The sequence below is a fragment of the Ahaetulla prasina genome, chromosome 16, assembly GCF_028640845.1.
Source record: "Ahaetulla prasina isolate Xishuangbanna chromosome 16, ASM2864084v1, whole genome shotgun sequence".
Taxonomy (NCBI): Eukaryota; Metazoa; Chordata; class Lepidosauria; order Squamata; family Colubridae; genus Ahaetulla; species Ahaetulla prasina.
Window position 1 is genome coordinate 5,191,370 of NC_080554.1, and position 24,339 is coordinate 5,215,708.

Below are 24,339 nucleotides of genomic sequence, written 5' to 3' on the forward strand. Positions count from 1 at the left end.
ATTCTGCCTTAATTCAGCTAAATGTTTTCTGTGTCACTTGTCACTGAATTACTTATGTTGTGGACACAAAGATGCATCAAAGCATTGAAAGATGCCCTTGTTATAAGCACCGTTCTGGGGCTGTTAAATATTCATACCGAATCATCACAATCTGTTCCAACCGACTTGAAGCAATCTTGTAACTGCGGGAACCGCCTGAGTGAATTCGTCCTGGACCCCAGGAATATGTCACTCCAGGAGAAACTTTGGAAGTTCTGAAAACCAAGGTGTCGTGTCCCACTCCTCCGCTGATGGCCGGGTCGGGGAAGTCCGTATCAGGCGTGCCTCTGCAGCTCTGCCAAAGTCCTAGCAAAGTTCTCAAGGCAGGCAAGAGACCAGGAAGTGACTTCAGCAATCCAAGATAGACTTTGCCTGACTCAGGGAATGCCAGAAAGCAGATCCTTTATATAGGCCATGGGGTGTGGCTCCATGACTCAGCACTTATCCAGGCCTGCCCCTCCCTTCCTTTTGCTGACGTCGCCTCTCCATTCTCCTGAAGCGAGGATCTCTCCAGCCTCCAGCTGTTGGCAATTCACATTCCTCAGGCTCACATGCTGTGGGGGAGGGGTCTAGTTGCTCCGTTTGCCTGGGCATGGAGCCAGGGCTGGGGGCTGGAGGCTGGAGGCACGTCAGGCCCTTCGTCTTGCTCGGCCTGTCTGGGCATGGTGCCAGGGCTGGGGCCTGGAGGCATGCCAGGACATTCCTCAGCGTTCAGCAGTAGATAAGAGGGACCCGGCTGCAGGGAAAGCGAGCGAGACACAACACAAGGAGAGCTGGTCCTCTGTCGCTCCTGCTACCAAGAAGGCAAGAGAATAAACAACGAGTTGAAAGGCACCTTGGAGGCAGGGGTCAAATCTAAAAATTTCCCCTACCGGTTCGGTGGGTGTGGCTTAATTGGTGGGCGTGGCTTGGTGGTCAGGTGACTGGGTGGGCGTAGCCAATCACAATAAATAATAATGATAATAAACAAAGTAAACAAAACAATAAGAGGTACGAAAAACCAACTTTCAGACTTTACACACACACACACAACACAACACAACTGATTCACACACAATGTAAAAGCGGAAACAGTACTTATCCATTCACCGCGTACTACGCAAGTCTCTTTTACAGGACCGAGGAATGAGATTCAACACCGTACACTCCCGCCACCCATCCTGAACGTCTAAGCGCGCTTCCACAACCAGCTCTCTAGTCTTCCTCAGCCCGAACCTTCCTGCATAGTTGGGTTTGCCTTTGAGCCCTGTTGAGCAGCGTCAAGAATAATTTTTTTTTTAATTCGCATTTATACCCCGCCCTTCTCCGAAGACTCAGGGCGGCTTACACTATGTTAGCAATAGTCTTCATCCTATTTGTATATTTATATACAAAGTCAACTTATTGCCCCCAACAATCTGGGTCCTCATTTTACCTACCTAATAAAGGATGGAAGGCTGAGTCAATCTTGGGCCTGGTGGGACTAGAACCTGCAGTAATTGCAAGCAGCTATGTTAATAACAGACTGCATTAGTCTGTTGAGCCACAAGAGGCTTATTTGACATGAAATAAGCCTAACCAAAGCTTGAATGGATCTTGAGTTGTTAGAAGTATGCTAATACAGATTTATTTATTTTTTTGCTTTCTTCCCTAGCTTGATATATGGTCGAAGTCCAGCTATCAAGTCTTCCAGAAGGTAAGGTATCTTGACTTCTAAAGAGGTCCTCCTTGTTTACAGAAATGAGATTGAAATTTGGCTAATAACGAATGAGGTGATCCTGTTTGAACTGAAATTAATTTTTTGGGGAGCTGAACCCAAAATGAAAAACAAGATTGACCTTGGCCGATTTCTTTCGGATAAAAAGGAAAAAGCTTTGGGGAGCTATGAAACCGCCCAGCCCTTAACTAGCGTTAAAACCCAGAATAGCTTACTTACTTAGTCTTTTACTCTGGAGGGAGGGTGAGAATTAAAGGATTAGAAGCAGGGTTTTCTTTTCTTTTTTCCCCCCCCCACTCTCCCTTCTCAAAATTCAGGCTTCGTTTTGCGCAAGAGAAGATTTTTCTAATGCAAAGTAGCCTCGATGATAATCCTTCATCAATAAACTGCCTTAAAACTTGTTACGGCTAATGAAGCAGCTTTTGTTTGGGCTGTTAAAAACTTTTTCCCACCTCCTTGGCTCTCTCTCTCTTTTTAACCTAGACCAGGTGGTCTTTGACTTACAGCCATTTGTCGAGTTGGAAGTTACAGAACGGTGCTGAAAAAAGGGGGAGCCATGACCATTTTTCCACACTTACGACCGTTGCACCGATTTTCGTCAGTCCACATGCTATTGGGTCTTCATCCGATCCATTCTTTTCTTTAGTGAGCACTATTCCTGGTGATTGACCCAAAATCATCCAGCCAGCTTTCATACCTAAGGTGGAACTAGAACTCCCCATCACCCGGTGATTGGCCCAAAGTCATCCAGCCAGCTTTTGTATAGGTTGGGTCTAGAACTCCTCAACTCCTGGTGCTTGGCCCAAAGTCACCCAGCCAGCTTTCATACTGTACCTAAGGTGGAACTAGAACTCCCCATCTCCTGGTGATTGGCCTAAAGTCACCCAGTCAGCTTTCATGGCTATGGCGGAACTAGAGCTCACCATCTCCATGTGATTGGCCCACAGTCATCCAGTGGGCTTTCATGACTAACGCAGGACTAGAATCACCATCTCCTGATGATTGGCCCAAAGTCACCCAGTTGGCTTTCATGGCTAAGGCGAGACTAGAACTCCCCGTCTCCTGGTGATCGGCCCACAGTCATCCAGTGGGCTTTCATGACTAACGCAGGACTAGAATCACCATCTCCTGGTGATTGGCCCAAAGTCACCCAGTTGGCTTTCATGGCTAAGGCGAGACTAGAACTCCCCGTCTCCTGGTGATCGGCCCACAGTCATACAGCCGGCTTTTATGACTAATGCAGGACTAGAATCATCATCTCCTGATGATTGGCCTAAAGTTACCCAGCCAGCTTTCATACCTAAGGTGGGACTAGAACTCCCAGTCTCCTGGTGATTGGCCCAAAGTCACCCAGCCAGCTTTCATACCTAAGGTAGGACTAGAACTCCCCATCATCTGGTGATTGGCCCAAAGGTAACCAGCCAACTTTCGTAGTTAAGGTGGGACTAGAACTCCCCATCTCCCGGTAATTGGCCCAAAGTCTCCTAGCCAGCTTTTGTATAAGTTGGGCCTAGAACTCCCGCCTCCTGGTGATCGGCCCACAGTCATCCAGTGGGCTTTCATGACTAACGCAGGACTAGAATCACCATCTCCTGGTGATTGGCCCAAAGTCACCCAGTTGGCTTTCATGGCTAAGGCGAGACTAGAACTCCCCGTCTCCTGGTGATCGGCCCACAGTCATACAGCCGGCTTTTATGACTAATGCAGGACTAGAATCATCATCTCCTGATGATTGGCCTAAAGTTACCCAGCCAGCTTTCATACCTAAGGTGGGACTAGAACTCCCAGTCTCCTGGTGATTGGCCCAAAGTCACCCAGCCAGCTTTCATACCTAAGGTAGGACTAGAACTCCCCATCATCTGGTGATTGGCCCAAAGGTAACCAGCCAACTTTCGTAGTTAAGGTGGGACTAGAACTCCCCATCTCCCGGTAATTGGCCCAAAGTCTCCTAGCCAGCTTTTGTATAAGTTGGGCCTAGAACTCCCCGTCTCCCGGTGATTGGCCCAAAGTCACCCAGTAGGCTTTCATGGCTAACGCAGGACTAGAATCATCATCTCCTGGTGCTCGGCCAAAAGTCACCCAGCTGGCTTTTGTGCCTAAGGTGAGACTAGAACTCACAATCTCCCAGTTTCTAGCCTGGTGCCTTTTGCTGGGGCCGAACTGGCTCTCTGAAATTTATAATAGAAACCTAGAGGATATAAAGAAATACCTTCTGCTAAGCATGTACGATTCTTGTCTAGAAAGTAATACGGACTCAACTGACTTTAGTATTCAAAGACATTTGTCATAGATAAATTGCATTTATTTTACCTCATTTCCCAAGATATTCAGAGCCTTGATTATTTGGGGTTTGTCACCGACTTGTGTGCAACGTGTAGTAAGAAATATTGCCGAATGTTACCCTTATGCCTTGATTATAAGAGATCGATTGGTACCTTGGCAGACAATGTTATTAAGTTTTTATAACTAGTTTATTTGGTTTGGATTGTTTTTCTGGGGATCCATGTAGCTGCGTGCATGGGAGTGGGTGTTTTGAACTTGGAGAGAGAAATTTAAAAAAAAAAAAAAACTATGATAAACTAACGTCCCCTCCTGCTGCAAAGATAACTCGGCGACAAATAAATCAGGAAGGATGCGGGAGCATTTTGCAGAATCCCCATCACTCCGGACGTGATTAATGATGTCGTTTTAATGTACATTTTTTTTATTAATAATTTCGAGTGGTCCCTTAAAACTTCACTTGATTTACGTAAAAAGATTTCAAAAAGGAGAAACGGGGACGTCGTCTCCCCTTTGGGTGGGCAAAGAGAGTTAAGGCAAGCAAGCCATTTCTGCAGATCCCGGATTCCCTGATTGTTCACCCCGAAACCTCCGCGTTTATTTATTTATTTATTATTTATGTTTTTATACCGCCCTTCTCCGAAGACTCAGGGCGGTGTACAGCCAAAATAAAACAGTAAGACAACAATTAAAACCATATATCACGAAAAATCTAATTCAATTTGGCTAAAAAGTTAAAAATAATAAAATAAAAATTATAAAAACCCAATAAAACCCCATTAACGTATCTTTTCTTTTATGTACATTGAGAGCATATGCACCAAGACAAATTCCTTGTGTGTCCAATCACACTTGGCCAATAAAAATTCTATTCTATTCTAAAATCCCCATTAGGCCAGCCCTGCGCGATGAAATGAGAAAGTCTTGAGCTTGCGCTTAAAGGTCCGGAGGTCAGGGAGTATGCGTAGCCCCACAGGTAGTTCATTCCACAGGGCAGGAGCCCCCACAGAGAATGGTCTTCCCCTGGGAGCCGCCAGCCGGCATTGTTTGGCTGATGGCACCCTAAGGAGGCCCTCCCTGTGAGAGCGCACAGGTTGATGGGAGGCTATTGGTGGCAGTAGGCGGTCCCGTAAGTATCCCGGTCCCAAGCCATGGAGCGTTTTAAAGGTGATAACCAACACCATCAATAGCATTGATTTTGTGATGCCATTGATGGGGACTAATTCTTGCCAAAATCGCACTAGCAAAGCACTTAGACTTACCTACCGCTTCACAGTGCTCGGCAGCCCCCTCTAAACAGTTTACAGAGTCTGCTTCAGCCTCCTGGTGCGGGGCTTTGGGCAATGGCTAGAGGGAAGACTCGCTGGTGGCGAAGAGCCGGAAGGCCTCGTTCCAATGGGACAGCATCATGGCCTGGAACTAACTAATCATCTCAGCCTGCTGAGCCTCCAGGCGCCGGTCCCTGGCCTTGCACTCCCGCAGGTCTTCCCTCTGCTTGGAAAGTGAGTGAGATTATTATTATTTATTAAATTTTTATACCGCCCTTCTCCCGAAGGACTCAGGGCGGTTTACAGCCATAATAAAACAACAGCAATATGCACATAAAACCATAATTAAAAAACTTATTATACAAATGGCCGAATTAAAACATTAAAAATAAAACCCTGAATTATAAAATATTAAAGCATTAAAACTAATTAAAATCCTATTAAAAAATCCTATGCCAGTCCGGCGCGAACAAACAAATAGGTCTTCAGCTCGTGGTGGAAAGTCCGAAGGTCTGGCAGTTCCCGGAGTCCAGGGGGAAGTTCGTTCCAAAGGGTGGGAGCCCCCACAGAGAAGGCCCTTCCCCTGGGGGCCGCCAGCCGACATTGCTTGGCGGACGGCACCCTAAGGAGTCCCTCTCTGTGCGAGCGTACAGGTCGGTGGGAGGTATTCGGTAACAGCAGGTGGTCCCCGTAAGTAAGTAGATGCTTCTCCGTCAGATTCAATTTAAACTGAGCTGTTTTGCCAACTCTTTCTTGCGGTGCCCCGACAGGGAGGCGAGGAGTGGCTGGGAAAAGGAGGGGTGAGTAGAGGCTGGTGAGGCATCCCTCGACATGAGTGACATCGAGTTGGCCACGCCCACCCAGTCACATGACCACCCGGCCACGCCCGCCCAGCCAGTCATTAAGGCAGATCATATTAGCGGTCCGCGGGATTTAAAATTCTGAATTTAGTGGTCCCTGAGGTCCGAAAGGTTGGGGACCCCTGCTCCAAAACACCAGAGGGCAGGACGAGAAACAATGGTTGGAAACTAACCAAAGAGAGAAGCAGTCTGGAATTAAGGAGAAACTTCCTAACAATAAGGACAATTCACCAGTGGAACAGCTTGCCACCAGAAGTCGTGACCGCTCCATTGCTGGAGGTTTTTAAGAAGAGACTGGATAGTCACTTCTCTGAAATGAGCAGGGGGCTGGACTAGAAGACCTCTAAGGTCTAAGGACAATCTACTCTATATAGGAAAGTGAATTCGGGTTGAATTTCAGCACCCTGGACAGCTTCCAAGAAAAGTCTTTGTGTGTGTGTCTCCTTTGATTCCTTGTTTGCGTTTTGTTGACTTTGGTTTATCTCAAAAATAAAACCTTCAGCAGAGTCCCAACTTAGTATGGAGAGTCCTCTAGTTACAGCCGTTCATTTAGTGACCGTCCGAAGTTGCAACGCCGCTGAAAAAACAAAGTTACGACTGATTTTCCGCACTTGCGACCAGGGTTAAAATTCAGAAGCTCGAGAACAGATTCGTATTTATGACGGTCACAGCGTGCCCAGGGTCAGGTCGACACCCCCACCCCCCTTTCTGCGACCTTCTCAGACTCGCGTGACTCCCGCGTGACTCGCTTAAGGACGGCGGCGATTCGCTTCACCCACTGCGGCAGGAAAGGCGGTAAAATGGGGGCGAAGCTCACTCAACAGCCGCCTCGCTTAGCAATGGACATTCGGGGCTCACTTGTGGTCATAAAGCGAGGACTACCTGTATTGGGGTGCGTAACCACCCCCCCAAAAAAAACATCCAACACCCCCCCCCACCATCCCAAACTATAAGAAGGGGGGGGGAGAAACACATTGCAAGAGACGATTGTGAGCAATTATTGCCAATAACACACACGGAAGGGATGAGGAGGAGCCCCCTATCCCCCAAGCCACCCCCAAACCGCCCTCCCAGTCTGAAAATTTCCCCCAAAAGCCACATCCGCACCCGATGAAAAGTCCCCCCCCTCCCCGTTTTCTGTCAAACTGGGAATATCTGCAGCTCTGCTTTCGTGCCACTATTTCCAAACTCCCGTCGAGATCTTTTCTCAGGTTATTAAAACTCCAGGCATCTTATTTAATTTGATATGGTGTTGGTGGCTGGGGGGTGGGGGGTGTCCAGCTCCCCGAAGACCCATTATAGCTAAAAAAAAAAGAAAAAGAAACCCATTCAGGTTTTCACCAAAGTTTCACCCCGAGAGGTTTTCCTGAGCTCCCAGGTGGGGTGCTGGGCCTTTTGTTCGGTCTTGGCCAGAAGCAGCAGGGAAGAATCGGGGAAAGAATAGAGCCACACAGTAAACGCATCACAAAAGGGCCGAGAGGAGTCGGGGACGGTCTCTGCCTTCTCCTTGACATTTTAAACCCGGCGGGAAGAACCTTCCCGCGAACCTTCCTGCCCGCTGAAATAAACCAAGGAAATAAAGATATCCCCCCCCCTCTCGAAAAGAAAGAAAAGAAAAGGACCCTCAGGCTGGGCTGAGCCCTTTCCTCCCACCCATTGCTCCGTTCCAAAAGGCCTTCTTTTGCAAAAAAAAAAGGAAGGGAAAACTTCTGGCGATATTGATCAGTCGGTCGTATCCTCCCGTTTCATAACATAACATAATAACAGAGTTGGAAGGGACCTTGGAGGCCTTCTAGTCCAACCCCCCTGCCAAGGCAGGAAACCCTACTGTCAGGCCTGGAAACCATATTAGACTTTAGGGTTCCAGACGCTGCCACATTTTTCCCCTGAGGGGAGGAGGGGGGGGGTTGAGGGGTATGGTAACATTCTTCAAGCGGTCAAGGTCGGATGGTGTTAACGTCTGCAGGAAGAGTGGCAAGAAGATATTCGAATGAACTGGAAGAACGTGGGGCCATGTGACCATCAAAGGGGTCAGGGGGGTGGGACTACTGGGGTTTGTATAACTGGGAAAAGAATCCGGAACTTCAGTTTTGGAATTGCACTCATCGTGTGCCAGTCTCCTCATGCTAGTAAAGAACTCTGGAAAAGAAATGTCTCTGAGTTTCTTTTACGCAGAAGAGGTATTTCTGGAACCTTGACACCTACACCATTTCAGACAAATGGCTATCCAACATTTTCAATTCGGTGCTGTTGTTCTTTGGTGGCTAAAATAGCCTCGTGGCATTTTACAGCATAAGGCAGACCAGCCCAAGACAAATACCAGAGGAAAACAGAATAGAGGGACTAATCCTAATAGAGGGATTACAACAGTTCGGTTAGTGACCGTTTGAAGTTACGACTGCCCCGGATGACAGTTTTTTTCACGCTGATGACCATTGCAGCACCCCCCCTCTGGTCACGCAACCCAAATTGGGACGCTTGGCAACCCGGCTCATATTTATGACGGTCGGAGTGTCCCGGGGTCCCGTGATCCCCTTTTGCAACCTTCTGACAAGCACAGTCAACGGGGCACCCCGATTCGCTTAACAACCGTGTTCCTAATTGAAAGAACTGCAGGGATTTGCTTAATAACCGTGGCAAGAAAGGTGGTGAGGTGGGGCAAAAGATATGTATGCCTCTACGGATGGATGGAGAGATGGAAGGATGGGTAGGTGGATGAGTTGGATGGGTAGGTGGATGGATGGATGGTTAAGTGAATGGATGGGTGGGTGGATAGATGAGTGATGGGTGGATGGATGGATGGATGGATCAGTGGATGGATGGATCAATGGGTGGATGGATGGATGGTTTAGTGGACGGATGGAGAGATGGAGGGATGTGTAGATGGATGGATGGATGAGTGGATGGGTAGGTGGATGGATGGATGGTTAAGTGAATGGATGGGTGGGTGGATGGATGGATCAGTGGGTGGATGGATCAATGGGTGGGTGGATGGATGGTTTAGTGGATGTATGGATCTGACGGAGAGATGGATGGAGATGGATGGACGATGGACGGATGGATGGATGGATGGATGGATGGATGGTTAAGTGAATGGATGGGTGGGTGGATAGATGAGTGATGGGTGGATGGATGGATGGATGGATCAGTGGGTGGATGGATCAATGGGTGATGGATGGACCTGATGGATGGATCAATGGATGGATGAGAGATGGATGGATGATGGATGGATGGATGGATGATGGATCAGTGATGGATGGACGATGGATGGACGGATGGATGGATGGATGAGATGGATGGATGGGTGGATGGATGACCTGATGGATGGACCTGGATGGATCCAGTGCTGACGGATGGAGGATGGATGGATGGATCTGACGGAGAGATGGAGGGATGTAGATGGATGGATGACGATGGATCAGTGGATGGATGGATGGATCAATGGATGGATGACGGATGGAGAGATGGAGGATGAGTGGATGGATGACGATGGACGGGCAGGTGATGGATGGATGGATCAGTGGATGGATGACCTGATGGATGGACCTGATGGATGGACGATGGATGGATGGATGGATGGTTTAGTGGATGTATGGAGAGATGGAGGGATGTGTAGACGGATGGAGGGATGAGTGGATGGGTAGGTGGATGGATGGATGGTTAAGTGAATGGATGGGTGGGTGGATAGATGAGTGATGGGTGGATGGATGGATGGATCAGTGGGTGGATGGATCAATGGGTGGATGGATGGATGGTTTAGTGGACGGATGGAGAGATGGAGGGATGTGTAGATGGATGGATGGATGGATGAGTGGATGGGTAGGTGGATGGATGGATGGTTAAGTGAATGGATGGGTGGGTGGATGGATGAGTGATGGGTGGATGGATGGATGGATCAGTGGGTGGATGGATCAATGGGTGGATGGATGGATGGTTAAGTGGATGTATGGAGAGATGGAGGGATGTGTAGATGGATGGATGGATGAGTGGATGGGTAGGTGGACGGATGGATGGTTAAGTGAATGGATGGGTGGGTGGATAGATGAGTCATGGGTGGATGGATGGATGAATTGATCAATCAATGGGTGGATGGATAGATGGATGGATGAAAGCTTTATTGCAGGGGTCTTCAACCTTAAACACTCAAAGAGCCATTTGGACCCGTTTCCCACAGAAAAGAAAACACCCGGAGCCACAAAACCCTTCCCCTTGCCTGACTATTTCTTGAGCGGCCACAAAACTAGCGCATGTACTTGAATTAAACGGTCTGTTTTCTTCTGAAACTTTCCTTTTCTTGGATTTATCTTGGCCTACCGGGGGTTGAAAAGCTCAACAAATCGCGTGCCGGTGGGTGTCACACATTGGTGGTTGTGACACATATTTTGAGTGACGGGGAGCCTCAGCAGAGGGGTGAAAGAGCCACATGTGGCTCCAGAGCTGCAGGTTGCTGACCTCTGGTTTAGTGGATGGGTGGAGAGATGGATGGATGTGTAGATGGATGGGTGGAGGGATGGGTGGGTGGATGGATGGATAGACAGATGAATTGATGGATGGATGGATGGATGGATATGGATGAATCAAGGATGGATGGATGGATGGATGGTTTAGTAGATGGATGGAAGGATGTGTAGATGGATGAATGGTTAAGTGAATGGATTGGTGGATAGATGAGTGATGGGTGGATGGATAGATAGATAGATAGATAGATAGATAGATAGATAGATAGATAGATAGATAGATGAATTGATGGATCAATGGATGGATGGATCAATGGGTGGATGGATGGAGGATGGATGGATGGTTTAGTAGATGGACGGAGAGATGGAAGGATGTGTAGATGGATGAATGGTTAAGTGAATGGATTGGTGGATAGATGAGTGATGGGTGGATGGATGGATAGATAGATGAAGTGATGGCTAGATGAAGTGATGGATGGATGTATCAATGGGTAGATGGACAGATGAACAGTTGAATGGACAGATGGACACTCCCATACAAGCAGCTAACTTGCCCCAAAGCTGAAAGATTTCAGCAAGACACCTCAGCAGGTCTATCAAGAGAGGGATGATGGGCCCCCCAAACTCTCTTCTTCTGCTGCTGGGTGGCCATTCTTCTTTCTACCTTTGATCAAGCCAAACACTCTGCTTCATCCAATCTCAGCTCCTCTGTCGTTCGACGCAGCCCAACCAAAATAGCACCGCGTTTGGCACTCGCTCCCCCTCAAGATGACCCTGGCAGACTGGTTGGAGGAGTAGAACCCGCCTCTGTCTGAGAAATGGATCCCAGGCGTTAAAAAGAGAAAAACGCGAGGGAGGTTGTGCCGATGATGGAGACGGATTCGAGGATGTTACAGCCTCCTTTTACATCATTTTATTTCCACCATCCGTCAGCTGGGCCTTCAAGCTCGGGAGGATTTTCAGGTTTTGATGAATGCTCTTAACCACGATCCCTTTCTCCTCGGTGGGTTTTAAGGCTTCCTTCTTCTTTTGACGGCGTCGTCGACGTTTGCTTTCGCAAAAAGGAAGAAGCAAGAAACATAATATTTAAGCAGAAGGTGCTCGCAACGAGAAAGGCCAAGTTAAAAACCAGATATCTGCAAATAATAATAATAATATTCCCGTAGGACCATCATTTGATTTTTTTTTGGTGTGACTGCGGAGAACGCATGTTGTTATCTAGTTTGGGTAATGAAATATCTGAAAGAAAACAACCAAGCTCAGAGAGCACCAAGCATCTCACAGTCCTCCTCCTCCTCCTCCTCCTCCTCCTCCTCCTCCTCCTCCTCCTCCTCCTCCTCCTCCTCCTCCTCCTCCTCCATATCCTACTTCCTTCTAGCACTGATGCTGTTACCTATTTGGGTAATGAAACATCTGCAAGAAAACAAGCAAGCTCAGAGAGCACCAAGGACTCCACAGTCCTTCTCCTCCTCTTCCTCCTCCAACTCCTCCTCCCAACTCCTCCAACTCCACTCTCTTGAAGCACTGATGATGTTACCTAGTTGGGTCATGAAACATCTGCAAGAAAAGAACCAAACTCAGGGACACCAAGGAGCCCACAGTTATTGTCGTTCTCCTCCTCCTCCTCCTCCTCCTCCTCCTCCTCCTCCTCCTCCTCCTCCTCCTCCTCCTCCTCCTCCTCCACAATTCTATTCCCTTCTAGCACTGATGATGTTGCCTAGTTAGTTGCGAAGTCGTGTCCGACCCATCGCGACTCCTTCGACAACGTTCCTCCAGGCCTTCCTGTCCTCTACCATCTCCCGGAGTCCATTTAAACTCACGCCGACTGCTTCAGTGACTCCATCCAGCCACCTCGTTCTCTGCCGTCCCCTTCTTCTTTTGCCCTCCATCGTTCCCAGCATTCGGCTCTTCTCCAGGGAGTCCTTCCTTCCTTCTCATCAGATGGCCAAAGGATTTGAGTTTCCTCTTCAGGATCTGGCCTTCTAAAGAGCGGTCAGGGTTGATCTCCTCTAGGACTGACCGGTTGGATCGCCTCGCAGTCCAAGGAACTCGCAGGAGTCTTCTCCAGCACCAGAGTTCAAAGTCCTCCATTCTTTGGCGCTCAGCCTTCCTTATGATCCAACTTTCACAGCCATCCATTGCAACTGGGAAAACCAGAGCCTTGACTGTACGCACTTTTTTAAACTATACTTTTAAATAAATAAATCAGAACCCACCCACCCCCTTGAAAGAAAAGTTTTGCAATCAAAAGTTGAAATAGGGTTCAAAGGCGCCGCAGTTGGGAAGGGTCATTACAGGGGGAGCTTCCCCTCCCCACTCCCCGTCCAAACGGGCTCTGAATTTCGGATGGACAAATTAAAATATCTCAAGTTCACGCTAATGATCTTGTCAATAACTCAACGGAGGATCATTTTTCCCTAAACTGAATCTTTGACTCTCTCCTTGGTCAAAGCAAACGCTTCTTGAAAGAAATCGCTGTTCGGGAGCGGGGGGGGGGGGCGCACAACGAAACTGGAATATCTTTGTTAAATCGATGGGGTGATTTTGCTTGTCTTTCTTTTCTTCTTCTTTTTCTTCTTCTTCTCCTTGTTCCGTGTCTCCTTTGATGGGGTTCAAAAGGCCACGTCTTCCTCTGTTCCTCTGAGCTGCCGCCGGACGCCCCTTGTTCTGTTTGGAAAATATGATTATAAGGTGGTGGGGTTTTTCTGGTGTGTGTGTGTGTGTGTGTGTGTTTTTTACCTTTCAGCAAAATCTCATTAGCCGGCTATTAAACTAGCTCAGAGTGCTCCGTGGCCTCGTTCGGTTTGTTAATGGCAGTGCCTCTTTCTCGCCAGAGCAAATTAGTGGTAGTAGTGTAGGTTGTACAACTACTACGACTACTACGACTACGGTAGCAGCAGCGGTAGTAGTAGTAGTAGTGCCCTTCTTGGTGATGGACACAGAATAACAGAGCTGGAAGGGGCCTTGAAGGTCTTCTAGTCCAATCCATTGCTTAAGCAGGAAACTCCATACTATTCTGGACCAGTGATGGTCCAAGCTCTTCTCCCTCCCTCCCTCCCTCCCATCCATCCATCCATCCTTATCTTTCTTTCTTTCCTTCCTCCCTCCCTCCCTCCTCCCTCCCATCCTTATCTCTCCTCCCTTCCTTCCTTCCTCCCATCCTTTTCTCTTTCCTTCCTTCCTCCTATCCATCCTTATCTCTCCTTCCTTCCTTCTTTCCTCCCTCTCTCCCTCCCATCCATCCTTATCTCTCTTTCATTCCTTCCTCCCTCCCTCCCTCCCATCCATCCTTATCTCTCCCTCCTTCCTTCCTTTTCTCTTTCCTTTCTTCCTCCCTCCCTCCCATCCATCCTTATCTCTCCTTCCTGCCTTCCTTCCTTTTCTCTTTCCTTCCTTCCTCCCTCCCTCCCTCCCTCCCATCCATCCTTATCTCTCCTTCCTTCCTTCCTTCCTTCCTTTTCTCTTTCCTTTCTTCCTCCCTCCTCCCTCCCATCCATCCTTATCTCTCCTTCCTTCCTTCCTTCCTTCCTTCCTTTTCTCTTTCCTTCCTCCCCCTCTCCCTCCCTCCCTTCCATCCATTCTTATCTCTCCTCCTTTCCTTCCATCCTTCCTTCTTCTCTCCCTCCCTCCCTCCCTCCCTCCCTCCCTCCCATCTATCCTTCTCTCTTCCTCCTCCTCCCTCCCTTCCATCCAGCCTTATCTCTCTTTCTTTCTTTCTTTCTTTCTTTCTTTCTTTCTTTCTTTCTTTCTTTCTTTCTTTCTTTCTTTCTTTCCTTCCTTTCTTCCTCCCTCCCTCCCTCCCTCCCTCCCTCCCTTCCAACCCAACACACAAAAGCAGCCATGAACATCTTTCTCACAACCTTCTCCTCCCGAAACCTCCCATCCGGCTTCTCTCTTAATGCCGGATGGGAATGGCCGCTGGGAGACGTCGGGTTGTTTAGCATAGGATGGTCAAAGATTTCTTGACTCGCCCTGCGAGGGAAGAAAAATACCTGCTCTACAGCAGAGCCAAAGGCCGTGTGTGTGTGTGGTGTGGGTGTGGGTGTGGGTGTGTGTGCGCACGCTTCCACTGACGAATTGCACTTACCACCAACAACATCAAGGCCTGCATTTTAATTCACGGGAGCTGAAGGGCGATGAAAATGCGCCACTCGACCCACCTCTGCGGGGTTTAGAGGCTGGGTCTGAATTCTGTTCAGCCAAAAATGCAATTTGCTCGGCTCCAGGTTCAGGCACCATAAAAAATTGCTGCTATTCTCGGTCCACCCCAAAGAGATAAATTGTGCTGGGGAGTTCCCAGGACAAACAGCAGCCCAAACTCCCTGGCCGAATTTCGCTGCGGGGTTACTGTGGATGGCTTACAACAGTAAAACAAGGGTGGGGGTGGGAATGATTAAAAAAAGACTTTTTAAAAGTTTTTTACGTATTTTTCTCTCCTGTCTGTTAAATTTCTACCTGCCTGTCTGTCCATCCATCTAATTATTGTACCGCATTTTTATTCTGCTGGGTTTTATTGAATAGTGTCCAGAGTCAATTCAAAGTCAGGCCGTGTATAAATGGAATACATTAAATCCATCCTTCCACCACTCCCGCTCTTCTGCCTCTCTGCTCATCTATTCCCTTCCTTCCTGCCTCCCTCCCTCCTTCTCATTCTCCTTCCTTCCTTCCTTCCTTCCTTCCTTCCTTCCTTCCTTCCTTCCTTCCTTCCTTCCTTCCTTCCTTCCTTCCTTCTTTCTTTCCTCCCTTCCTTCCTTCTTCCCTTTCATTTCCATCTTCTCACTCCCTCCCTCCCTCCCTCCCTCCCTTCCTTCCTTCCATCCATCCATCCATCCTTCCTTTCTGCCTCCCTCCCTCCCTTCGTTTTCATTCCCATCTCCTCTCTCCCTTCCTTCCTTCCTTCCTTTTCATTCCCATCTCCTTCCTTCCTTCCTTCCTTCCTTCCTTCCTTCCATCCATCCATCCTTCCTTTCTGCCTCCCTCCCTCCCTTCCTTTTCATTCCCTTCTCCTTCCTTCCTTCCTTCCTTCTTTCCTTCCTTCCTTCCTTCCTTCCTTCCTTCCTTCCTTCCTTCTTTCCTTCTTTTCTCCCTCTGTCCCTCCCTCCCTCCCTTCTCATTCCCATCTCCTTCCTCTCTCCCTTCCTCCCTCCCTCCCTTCCTTCCTTCTCATTCCCATCCTTCCTCCCTCCCTCCCTCCTTCCCTTCCTAAATGTAACAACCGCCTCACTTAGCAACAGGAACTCTGCTCCCCATTGTAGTTGTAAGTCGAGACCATCCTGTATTAGATCTTGTAATCTAGCAGTCGCTAGAATGATTTGGGTCGGGGTTTCATAGCTCTTCTTCTTCTTCTTCTTTGTCTCCTCTGCAGGTGACGGATCACGCAACCACAGCCCTGTTGCATTACCAGCTCCCTCAGATGCCTGATGTGGTGGTCCGGTCCTTTATGGTAGGTTTTATTTCTTTATGACTTTGAGACGCTGCCCATCTCAAAGGGATTTTTTTTTTTTTTAATTTGCATTTATATCTCGCCCTTCTCCGAACACTCAGGGCGGCTTACACTATGTCAAGCAATAGTCTTCATCCTATTTGTATATTTATATACAAAGTCAACTTATTGCCCCCAACAATCTGGGTCCTCATTTTACCTACCTTATAAAGGATGGAAGGCTGAGTCAACCTTGGGCCTGGTGGGACTTGAACTTGCAGTAATTGCAAGCAGCTGTGTTAATAACAGACTGCATTAGAAGTCTGAGTCACCAGAGGCCCCTGATGGTGTTATCTAGTTGGGTCATCAGATGTCTGCAGAAAAAAAAAACACCCCACCAAGCTCAGGGAACATCAAGGACCCCATAGTCAAAGTTAACAAAGTTAAATAAGTTAAGAAGAGGATTGTCATCATAGCAGGTGTGTTATGTATTAGTATTAATTTAAGAATAGATAAAATAATGACCGTGGCTGTAAATGTTCATTGTTATTGCGCAAAAGATTTCTACCCAGACGACACGCTGTTTAAGGAAAGATGAAATGTTTGTTTTAAAATAAAAAAAGGACCACACAGTCCTCCCCTCCCTCTTCCTCCTCCTCCTCCTTCTCCTCCTCCTCCTCCTGTCATCACATCCCACTCCTTTCTAGCACTGATGGTGTTACCTAGTTGGGTAATGTGATGTCTGCATGAAACCAACCAAGCTCAAGAGAGCGACGAGAACTCCGTAATCCTCCTTCTCCTCCGAGGTCTTCTAGGTCTGGAGGTCTTCTAGTCCAACCCCCTGCTTGAATGGGAGACTCCAAAATAACAGAAGGGGTCTTGGAGATCTTCTAGCCTAACCCCGTGCTCAGGCAGGAGACCCTATACCGGTGATGGCTAATCTTTTTTTCCTTGGGTGCCAAAAACGCAACTGTGTACATAATGCAATGCCCCCACGCATGCCAGGCCCCCTGTGCAGTTGCGCACAACCCCCCACACTTCCCCCCTGCACATATGTGTTCGATCCCCTTCACCCCGTTTTGGGACTAGCAGGCCTCCCTGAAGCCTCTGGAGGCCAGAAACAGCCCATTCCAGATTTCCAGTAGGCCCATTTTTTGCCCTCCCCAGGCTCCGGAGGCTTTCCTGGAGCCTCCAGGAGGGCAAAAATGGCCTCCCCCAGCCTTCCGGAGGCCCACCAGAGGCCGGAAACAGCCTGTTTCCGGACTTCCGGGAGACCTGTTTTTTTGCCCTCCCAGAGCCTCCGCGTGAGCCCTGTACTTACCTGGCATCCAAAACGGGCTGCGTGGAGACTCCTGGGAGGGGAGGGGCGGCACGGGCATGTGCGCGCATCTCCTGCCTGCGCGGCAGAGACCCGAAAATCAGTTCGTCGGCGGGAGGCGCATGCGCAGTGGAGTTGACTTAAGGCGACGGCTCGCGTGTCTGCAGAAATGGCTCCGCGGGCCACCCCATTCCAGACAAGTGGCTGTAGGATCTGTACGTCGGGGGGGTGGTCTTGGATGAAACGCGAGGCCGGTCATACGACGCGCGAACAAGCCGCCATGGGCCAGGCCCTGTTTGAACGCCAGTCTAACTTGCTTTCTCTACTCCGAGAATCCTCTGAGGAGGAGAGAGGAAGTTATCGACTGCCTGAGATGGAGGAGCAGCTCCAATCAAGGCAAGGCGAATTCATTTTCATAAAGGCAGCCCGCACGGCCCTCGGAGAGCTATTTTCTCTGATCGATATAATTCATCCAGACCTCCCGTGACAAGATTCATGACCGTTGTGGCTAGTTCGAATCTGATGGCGCCAGAAACTGGGTTTTATTTTTATTTATTTTTCACTGCATTTCTCTCCGAGCCCTCAATGTAGTCTTGATAAGAAGAACCCCTTTAAGCCTTAACCTTCGCTTACTGTAGAAAACCAACCTTAGCATTCTTCCCTTTCTTATCCCATAGATAGTCCTTGACTTACAACAGTTCTTATAGCGGCCGTTGGAAATTAACGACGGCACTGGGGAAAAAAAAAGTGACCTTTGGATCCATTTTCCACGCCGTTGCAGCATCCCCGTGGCCCCGAGATCAAAATTCAGGCGCTAACCGGCTCGCGTTTATGACGGGGGGGGGTGTCGCCTTTTGCGACCTTCTGACAAGCAAAGTCGACGGGGAAGCCAGATTCACTTAACAACCCGCGTCACTAACTGAACAACTGCAGGGAGTCACTTAAAGTGGGACAAAAACACCGAACAATTGTTTCCCTCAGCGCAGGAAATTTGGGGCTCCACCGCGGTCGTAAGGCGAGGATTCCCTGAGGTGCGTTATAAGTTTGATTTTTCCTTCTTCGCACGGCGAGTGGAAGGGATTTGACTGAGAGCCAAAGGATGTAAATGTGAAAATCGTAACAGTTACCCTTTGGCTTCGAGGACTTCAAGTTCAGAGGTGGTACTCAGCCGGTTCTCATCGGTTCGTGCGAACCGGTGGCGGAAATTAGGCCAAGGTCGTCAAACCGGTAGCGATGGCTGGCTGGCCACGCACCTGAACCAGTCCTCCGGTCGCTGCTTGCTCGCCTTGCCTGCCATGTTCGTCGCCGCCATGTAAGTCCAATGGACCGCCTTGCAAGTCCAATGGGATGCACATGCGCGAAGAACATGGCAGCGACGGCAGCAGCTTTTTCCGCGACCTCCGATACTTTTCGATGGCCTGTGGCCAGCAGCCGCAAGACGGCTCTCAAAGAGGCTTCTTTGGGAGGCTTCTTTGCCAGCCGCTTTCCAGCAGCAGCGTCTGGCTGGGGGCCGCCGAAAACTCCGGTCAGCTTGCCTTCCGGACGATGGACCAGCCGCCGCGGAAGGTAAGCAGCCTGAACAAAGAGGCGGCAGTGGGGGAGGAAGAGGGGCTAGGGCTGGCACCACTAAAGGAGGAGAAACGTTGACGAGTGGCCAAGGGAGGGCGGGGGTAGATAGGTGGAAATTCCCCCCCAAAAATGTTTTTATTTGAATTTATATCCCGTCCTTCTCCGAAGACTCAGGGCGGCTTACACTATGTCAAGCAATAGTCTTCATCCATTTGTATATTTATATACAAAGTCAACTTATTGCCCCCAACAATCTGGGTCCTCATTTTACCTACCTTATAAAGGATGGAAGGCTGAGTCAACCTTGGGCCTGGTGGGACTAGAACCTGCAGTAATTGCAAGCAGCTGCTGTTAATAACAGACTGTCTTACCAGTCTGAGCCACAGAGGCCCCTACCTAAATTTTCCTACCTTTTCCTATGGGCGTCACTAGGTGGGGGGCAGAGATGGGTTTCAGCAGGTTCTGACCGGTTCTGGAGAACCGATAGCGGAAATTTTGAGTAGTTCGGAGAACCAGTAGTAAAAATTCCGACTGGCCCCACCTCCATCTATTCTCTGCCTCCCGAGTCCCAGCTGATCGGGAGGAAATGGGGATTTTGCAGTAACCTTCCTCTGGAGTCTGGAGGGAAGGGAGATTTTACAGTATCCTTCCCCTGTCACGCCCACCGAACCGGTAGTAAAACATTTTGAAACCCGCCACTGGTGGGGCGGTCATGAGTTGGTATGGGTGTGAGTGGCATCAAGTTGGCCACGCACACTCAGTCCCATGCCCGCCTGCCCGCCTAGCCACGCCCGCCGAACCAGTAGCGAAAATGTTTGAAACCCACCTCTGCTCAAGATGCCCACTGTGGAGAGTTCGGCGAAGACCTCGGAAGGAGCGGAGACGACGAAATGAATCCGTTTAATTAGAAAAAAGAAAAATTATCAGCGAACGGAAACCCCCATGGATTTTTTTTTTGCTGAAAAAGAGAGAGAGAGAGAGAGAAAAAACGGAGGGGTGATTTATGAGTTTGAAGATTAGAAAGGCTTAGCTTATGGAAGAAAGGAAATTGGGAAGTCACCTTAGAGAGAGAGAGGCATCGTCAGAAATATTTCATTGACTGCTGTCAGGAAGATTGGAAATATAACCTCCTCCTCCCCCCTTTTTTTAAACTTTTCTTTCTATTTTCACTTAACTGCCAGTAGTCCTCGACTTACGACCACTATTGAGCCCAAAACTAAGTGAAACCCTGTTTTGTCAGGGTTCCAAGTAACGTGCCCACGGCCGGATACGTCAGGGTTGACAACGTTCGTTAAGTGGATTTTCTCCCGTTTTTTACGAGTTGTCTTGCCGGTTGTTGTTAAGTGAATCGTTGCCGTGGGTTAAGTCAGTCACACGGTCATTAAGTGAATCTGGCGTCCCCGCTGACTTTGCTGGTCGGAAGGTCACAGGAGGGGAACCGCGTGACCCTGGGACCCTGCAACCGCCGTAAATACGAGTCAGTTGCCGAGGGTCTGAATTTTGATCATGGGACCACAACGGTCGTTAAGTGTGAAAAACGGTCCTCAGCCCCCTTTTTTCCCCCAGTGACATCATAACTTTGAACGGCCACTAAGTGAACTGCTGTATGTCAAAGACGCCTGTTTTCTATCATTGTCTATTGAGAAAGTTGGAGTCGCAGGAGAACCGAAGCTCAGGTGACCCTCAAGCGTTCCATTCTTCCTTTCTAAGGCTACCTCTGGGCTTCCCCCAGGAGTGGCGCGGTGGCCTAGAGGTGGCGCTCTCGCCTCACAATCGGGAGGCTGTGAGTTCGATCTTAGGTAGAGGCAGATATTTCGCTCTCTGGGCACAATGAGGATATATCTGCTGAACAAAACTCCACAGTGGCGACAGGGAAGGGCATCCGGCCAGTAAAACACTCTCCATTCAGCTCCATTTAGCTCCATTCAGTTGCCCAGACTCCACCCCGCAAGGGATTAGGCGGTCATTAAAAAGATGATGATCTGGCCTTCCTCAGTGCCATGTTTTGGTTTCAACCGAAGCTGTGACGCTGAGTCCCTAAGTCTTCTTCCGTTTTTGTTTTGTTTTGTTTTTCAGACCTGGCTGAGAAGTTACATCAAGCTTTTCCAAGCTCCGTGCCAACGTTGTGGAAAATTCCTGCAGGATGGCCTCCCTCCAACCTGGCGGGATTTTCGGACCCTAGAAGCCTTCCATGACACGTGTAGGCAATAACCCAGCCTAGGAGTTGAGAAGAACAGCTTACCTGGAAGTAGAAGACGGATCTGAAGAAAGACCAGAGCAGAAATCAACCTTCCGTAGACCTATCGGATTTCTCCTTGACCGAGATCAACGTCTCCATGAACTTCAGCAGGGTTCAATGCATATTTTTGGTGAACCGTCGTGACCGGTTTCAGGATAATAATGACCTTGTTCAACCAAGAAGGAGAAGAAGGTATGGTCTTGTCTTTCAGCCTCTTGGCTTGATCCGAAGTCCTTCATGGCTTTCAAGAAGAATCTAAGCCGGCCACCTCTGCTGACACGAATAAAAATTCATCCTTTGATCTTCGGTTCTCCTTTTTTTTTTTTAAACCGTTCTGTCTCTTTCCTACAATTAATTTCTTTTTTTCAACTTGAGGTCCAAAACTGGGTTTTTCCCGCCCCGATTTCCGTCTTAATATCACGAATGTGGATCAGAACACGGTGGTTCAAACGGAATCTCATCGTTTACTCATTCCATCCTTTTTGAAACCTATTCCCCAGCTTCCCAAGATCTCTCCTGGATCCAGTCCTGGGACCAAAACGATCCCCACTGGAAAGACTCCGTAAACCCCTTAACCCTTTACGTTTCTCTTATCTGTTGTTTTGCCTTCAAACGAAAGCTAGACAAATGAATTGAACTCTTAAATCGTTAGCTCATTCCCGGTTTCCCCTTCTTTGTTTACTTTTGTTATTAAAACGAGACCGCCTTTGAAAAAAAAAACCCGCCTCGCTTTTATTCAGCGCCCTACAAAGTTCTGGAGGAGGCGCCTCGTGGAAACTGTTGATTCAAAGGATTCTCGCGTCACCGTTAAGCAGATTGTAGTTTGATTTGGGCTGGGTTTGCTTGTGTTTTGTTGCCAGTATTGTTATTCAATTGATTTTTTTGGGGTCTGGTCCTTGGTGCTTTCTGAGCTGGGTTGCTTTCATGCAGACGTGTTATTACCCAACTAGGTAACATCATCCGTGCTAGTGGGTTTTATTACCCAGCTGGATAAGATCATCAGGACTACTTTGGATTTATATATCCTCCATTCGTATTATATCCTTCATTTCCTCCCAAAACATATTCAAGACAACCAAGTTGAAGGGAAAGACAAAGAAGAGACAAGATTAAGATCGGAAGTTTCTCCTTCTAAAGACGAAGAATGGAAACTAATGGATTGATGTGATGTTTGAACCCAAGGAATTGTGGTTTATTCCCTAAACCGCGACTTAGAGCTGTGTGATCTCACCCAAAACAACACAATGCTCTGGGAGTAGAATAAGCAACCGCAGCCCCTTTTCTTTTGGCAAAAATGATTATCACATGATTTCTTTCTTTCTCCCCCCCCCCACCTTTCTTTTACTAAAACCAGAGTGGGCTAAAAGTATCGCCTCTGATCTATTGTATGTATTAAAGAAGCTGGTAGATCCATCGGGGAATTTGTGTTTCTTTATTTCTCTGGTAATTTTATTTCTGGGAATTCTGATACCCCTCAGCTGCTCTAGCGGCTCCCAGACCGATGTCCTATTTAGAATACAATTATCCTTCGCGTTTCTCTCTTCGCCAAATTTTACAATGCAGCCTGCCCCCTCTCCCTAAAGCGCAAACTTGGTTAAACGTGCAGATTTTGTGATGAGAAAAAAAACTTGAGAGGCGTGCTCTGAACGCATTGTGTAAAGGCCTTTTGTATTCCCAATCCGTTGTGCGTTTAAAAAAAACAACAACCCGATTCATAGAGAAACAGGGATAGCATGAAAAAACACAAATCCTTCCACTGGATTTCAAGTCATCCTGTTGTAACCCAGGCCCGAGTAGGTAGCAGGAAACTCAGTCAGTGTAAAAACAAACAAATTTTATTCGAACAGCTGAGAATTACTTCATTCTCAGCGTAGTTCAACTAAATTAAAGCAAATTCCTCCCAACACAATTCCTCAGACCTATCACCAACCTTGGTCCAATTAGGCAAAGGCCTTTCTTGGCAAAAGTTCAGAAGACACCGATACAAAACAAATGCAACAAGATGAAACTATCAACGTTGTTTTCCGACAAAGAGCCCAAACGCCATTGCTGGTCTTTTAAGCCTTACAGGAGGGGCCAGTCATCTGTTGGCCCTACTCCCGAGTTGTCCTTTTTGCTTGAGCTGCTCTTCCCTTCTGGCAGCTCTTCTCATGCGTGTAACAGGCTCCTCCTGTTCCTCTGCCTCACTACTGTCAGCCTCTGGAGGCTCCGGAGTCCACACATCACTCCCCGATGGCCCAGGCCCTACCTCTGCCTCCGATGCAGAGCCCTCATCCGGGCTTTCCCCAGCCTTCAGGACCGGCCCACGCTCTTCCTCAGCCTCATCACTGTCCGACTTCGTTGCCAGCTCCGCCGGCTGCTGGCAGACCACAACACATTCATTCCTACTAAAAGAACAGGTAGTCCTTCACTTATGACCATCATTGAGCCCGGGATTACGGTCATAACTTGTGCCAATCGTTAAAACAGGTTACCACAGGACCGCGCCTTGATTTTGCTATTTGTTGTTGTTGCGATTGTTAAGCAAATCACGATTGTTCAAGCAAATGCAGCGGTCATTAAGTGAATCCATTGTCTGAAACAGTTTGTTTTTTTTTGTTTGTTTGTTTGCCAGGGATTGGAAATAAATGTCATCCACCAGAGGTACATGGCCAGGAGATGATTTTGGCGGTCCTAAATTGCAAAGAACCCCAAACGATTGCAGAGTACCCAAAATGCTACCGTGACTGCAGGAGGGGATATTAGATTTTCAAACCGGGATCGTAACTAGCCTTACGTGGAGGGAATCCAGCCTTACTTCAAACGGCCGCTTAACAACCGGTTCGTACGTCGAGGACAATCAGTGGCTTCTCGAGGCCGCTAAGAAGCTTCCCGAGGTGACTCATGGAGGGGAGAACCGTCGATGCCGAAATGTTTCCGTTTGGCAAAAGAAAGTCCTACCCTGCTCCAACACCGGAAGCTTTTAAGAAGAGATTGGACAACCATTTGTCTGAAAATGGTAGAGGGTTTCCTGCCTGAGCAAGGGGATTGTCGTGTCCCACCCCTCCTCTGACGGCCGGGTCGGGGAAGTCCGTATCAAGCGTGCCTCTGCAGCTCTGCCAAAGTCCTATCAGAGTTCTCAGGGCAGGCAGGAATCCAAGGTGTGACTTCAGCAATCCAGATTAGACTTTGCCTGACTCAGAGAATGCCAG

General features: G+C 48.4%; 1 protein-coding gene across 2 annotated transcripts in view; it reads left to right on the forward strand.

Annotated features, from left to right (window-relative positions):
* The window catches only part of MED27 (mediator complex subunit 27), a 121,880-nt gene extending 99,319 nt beyond the window's left edge, over window positions 1-22,561 (forward strand). For both annotated transcript variants that reach the window (XM_058159467.1, XM_058159466.1), the window contains 3 exons: window positions 1,673-1,714; window positions 15,966-16,043; window positions 20,986-22,561. In XM_058159467.1, the coding sequence (XP_058015450.1) occupies window positions 1,673-1,714; window positions 15,966-16,043; window positions 20,986-21,120 (255 nt within the window). In that variant the 3' untranslated portion in view covers window positions 21,121-22,561. The remainder of the gene's footprint in view (window positions 1-1,672; window positions 1,715-15,965; window positions 16,044-20,985) is intronic.
* Window positions 22,562-24,339: the final 1,778 nt, after the last annotated feature.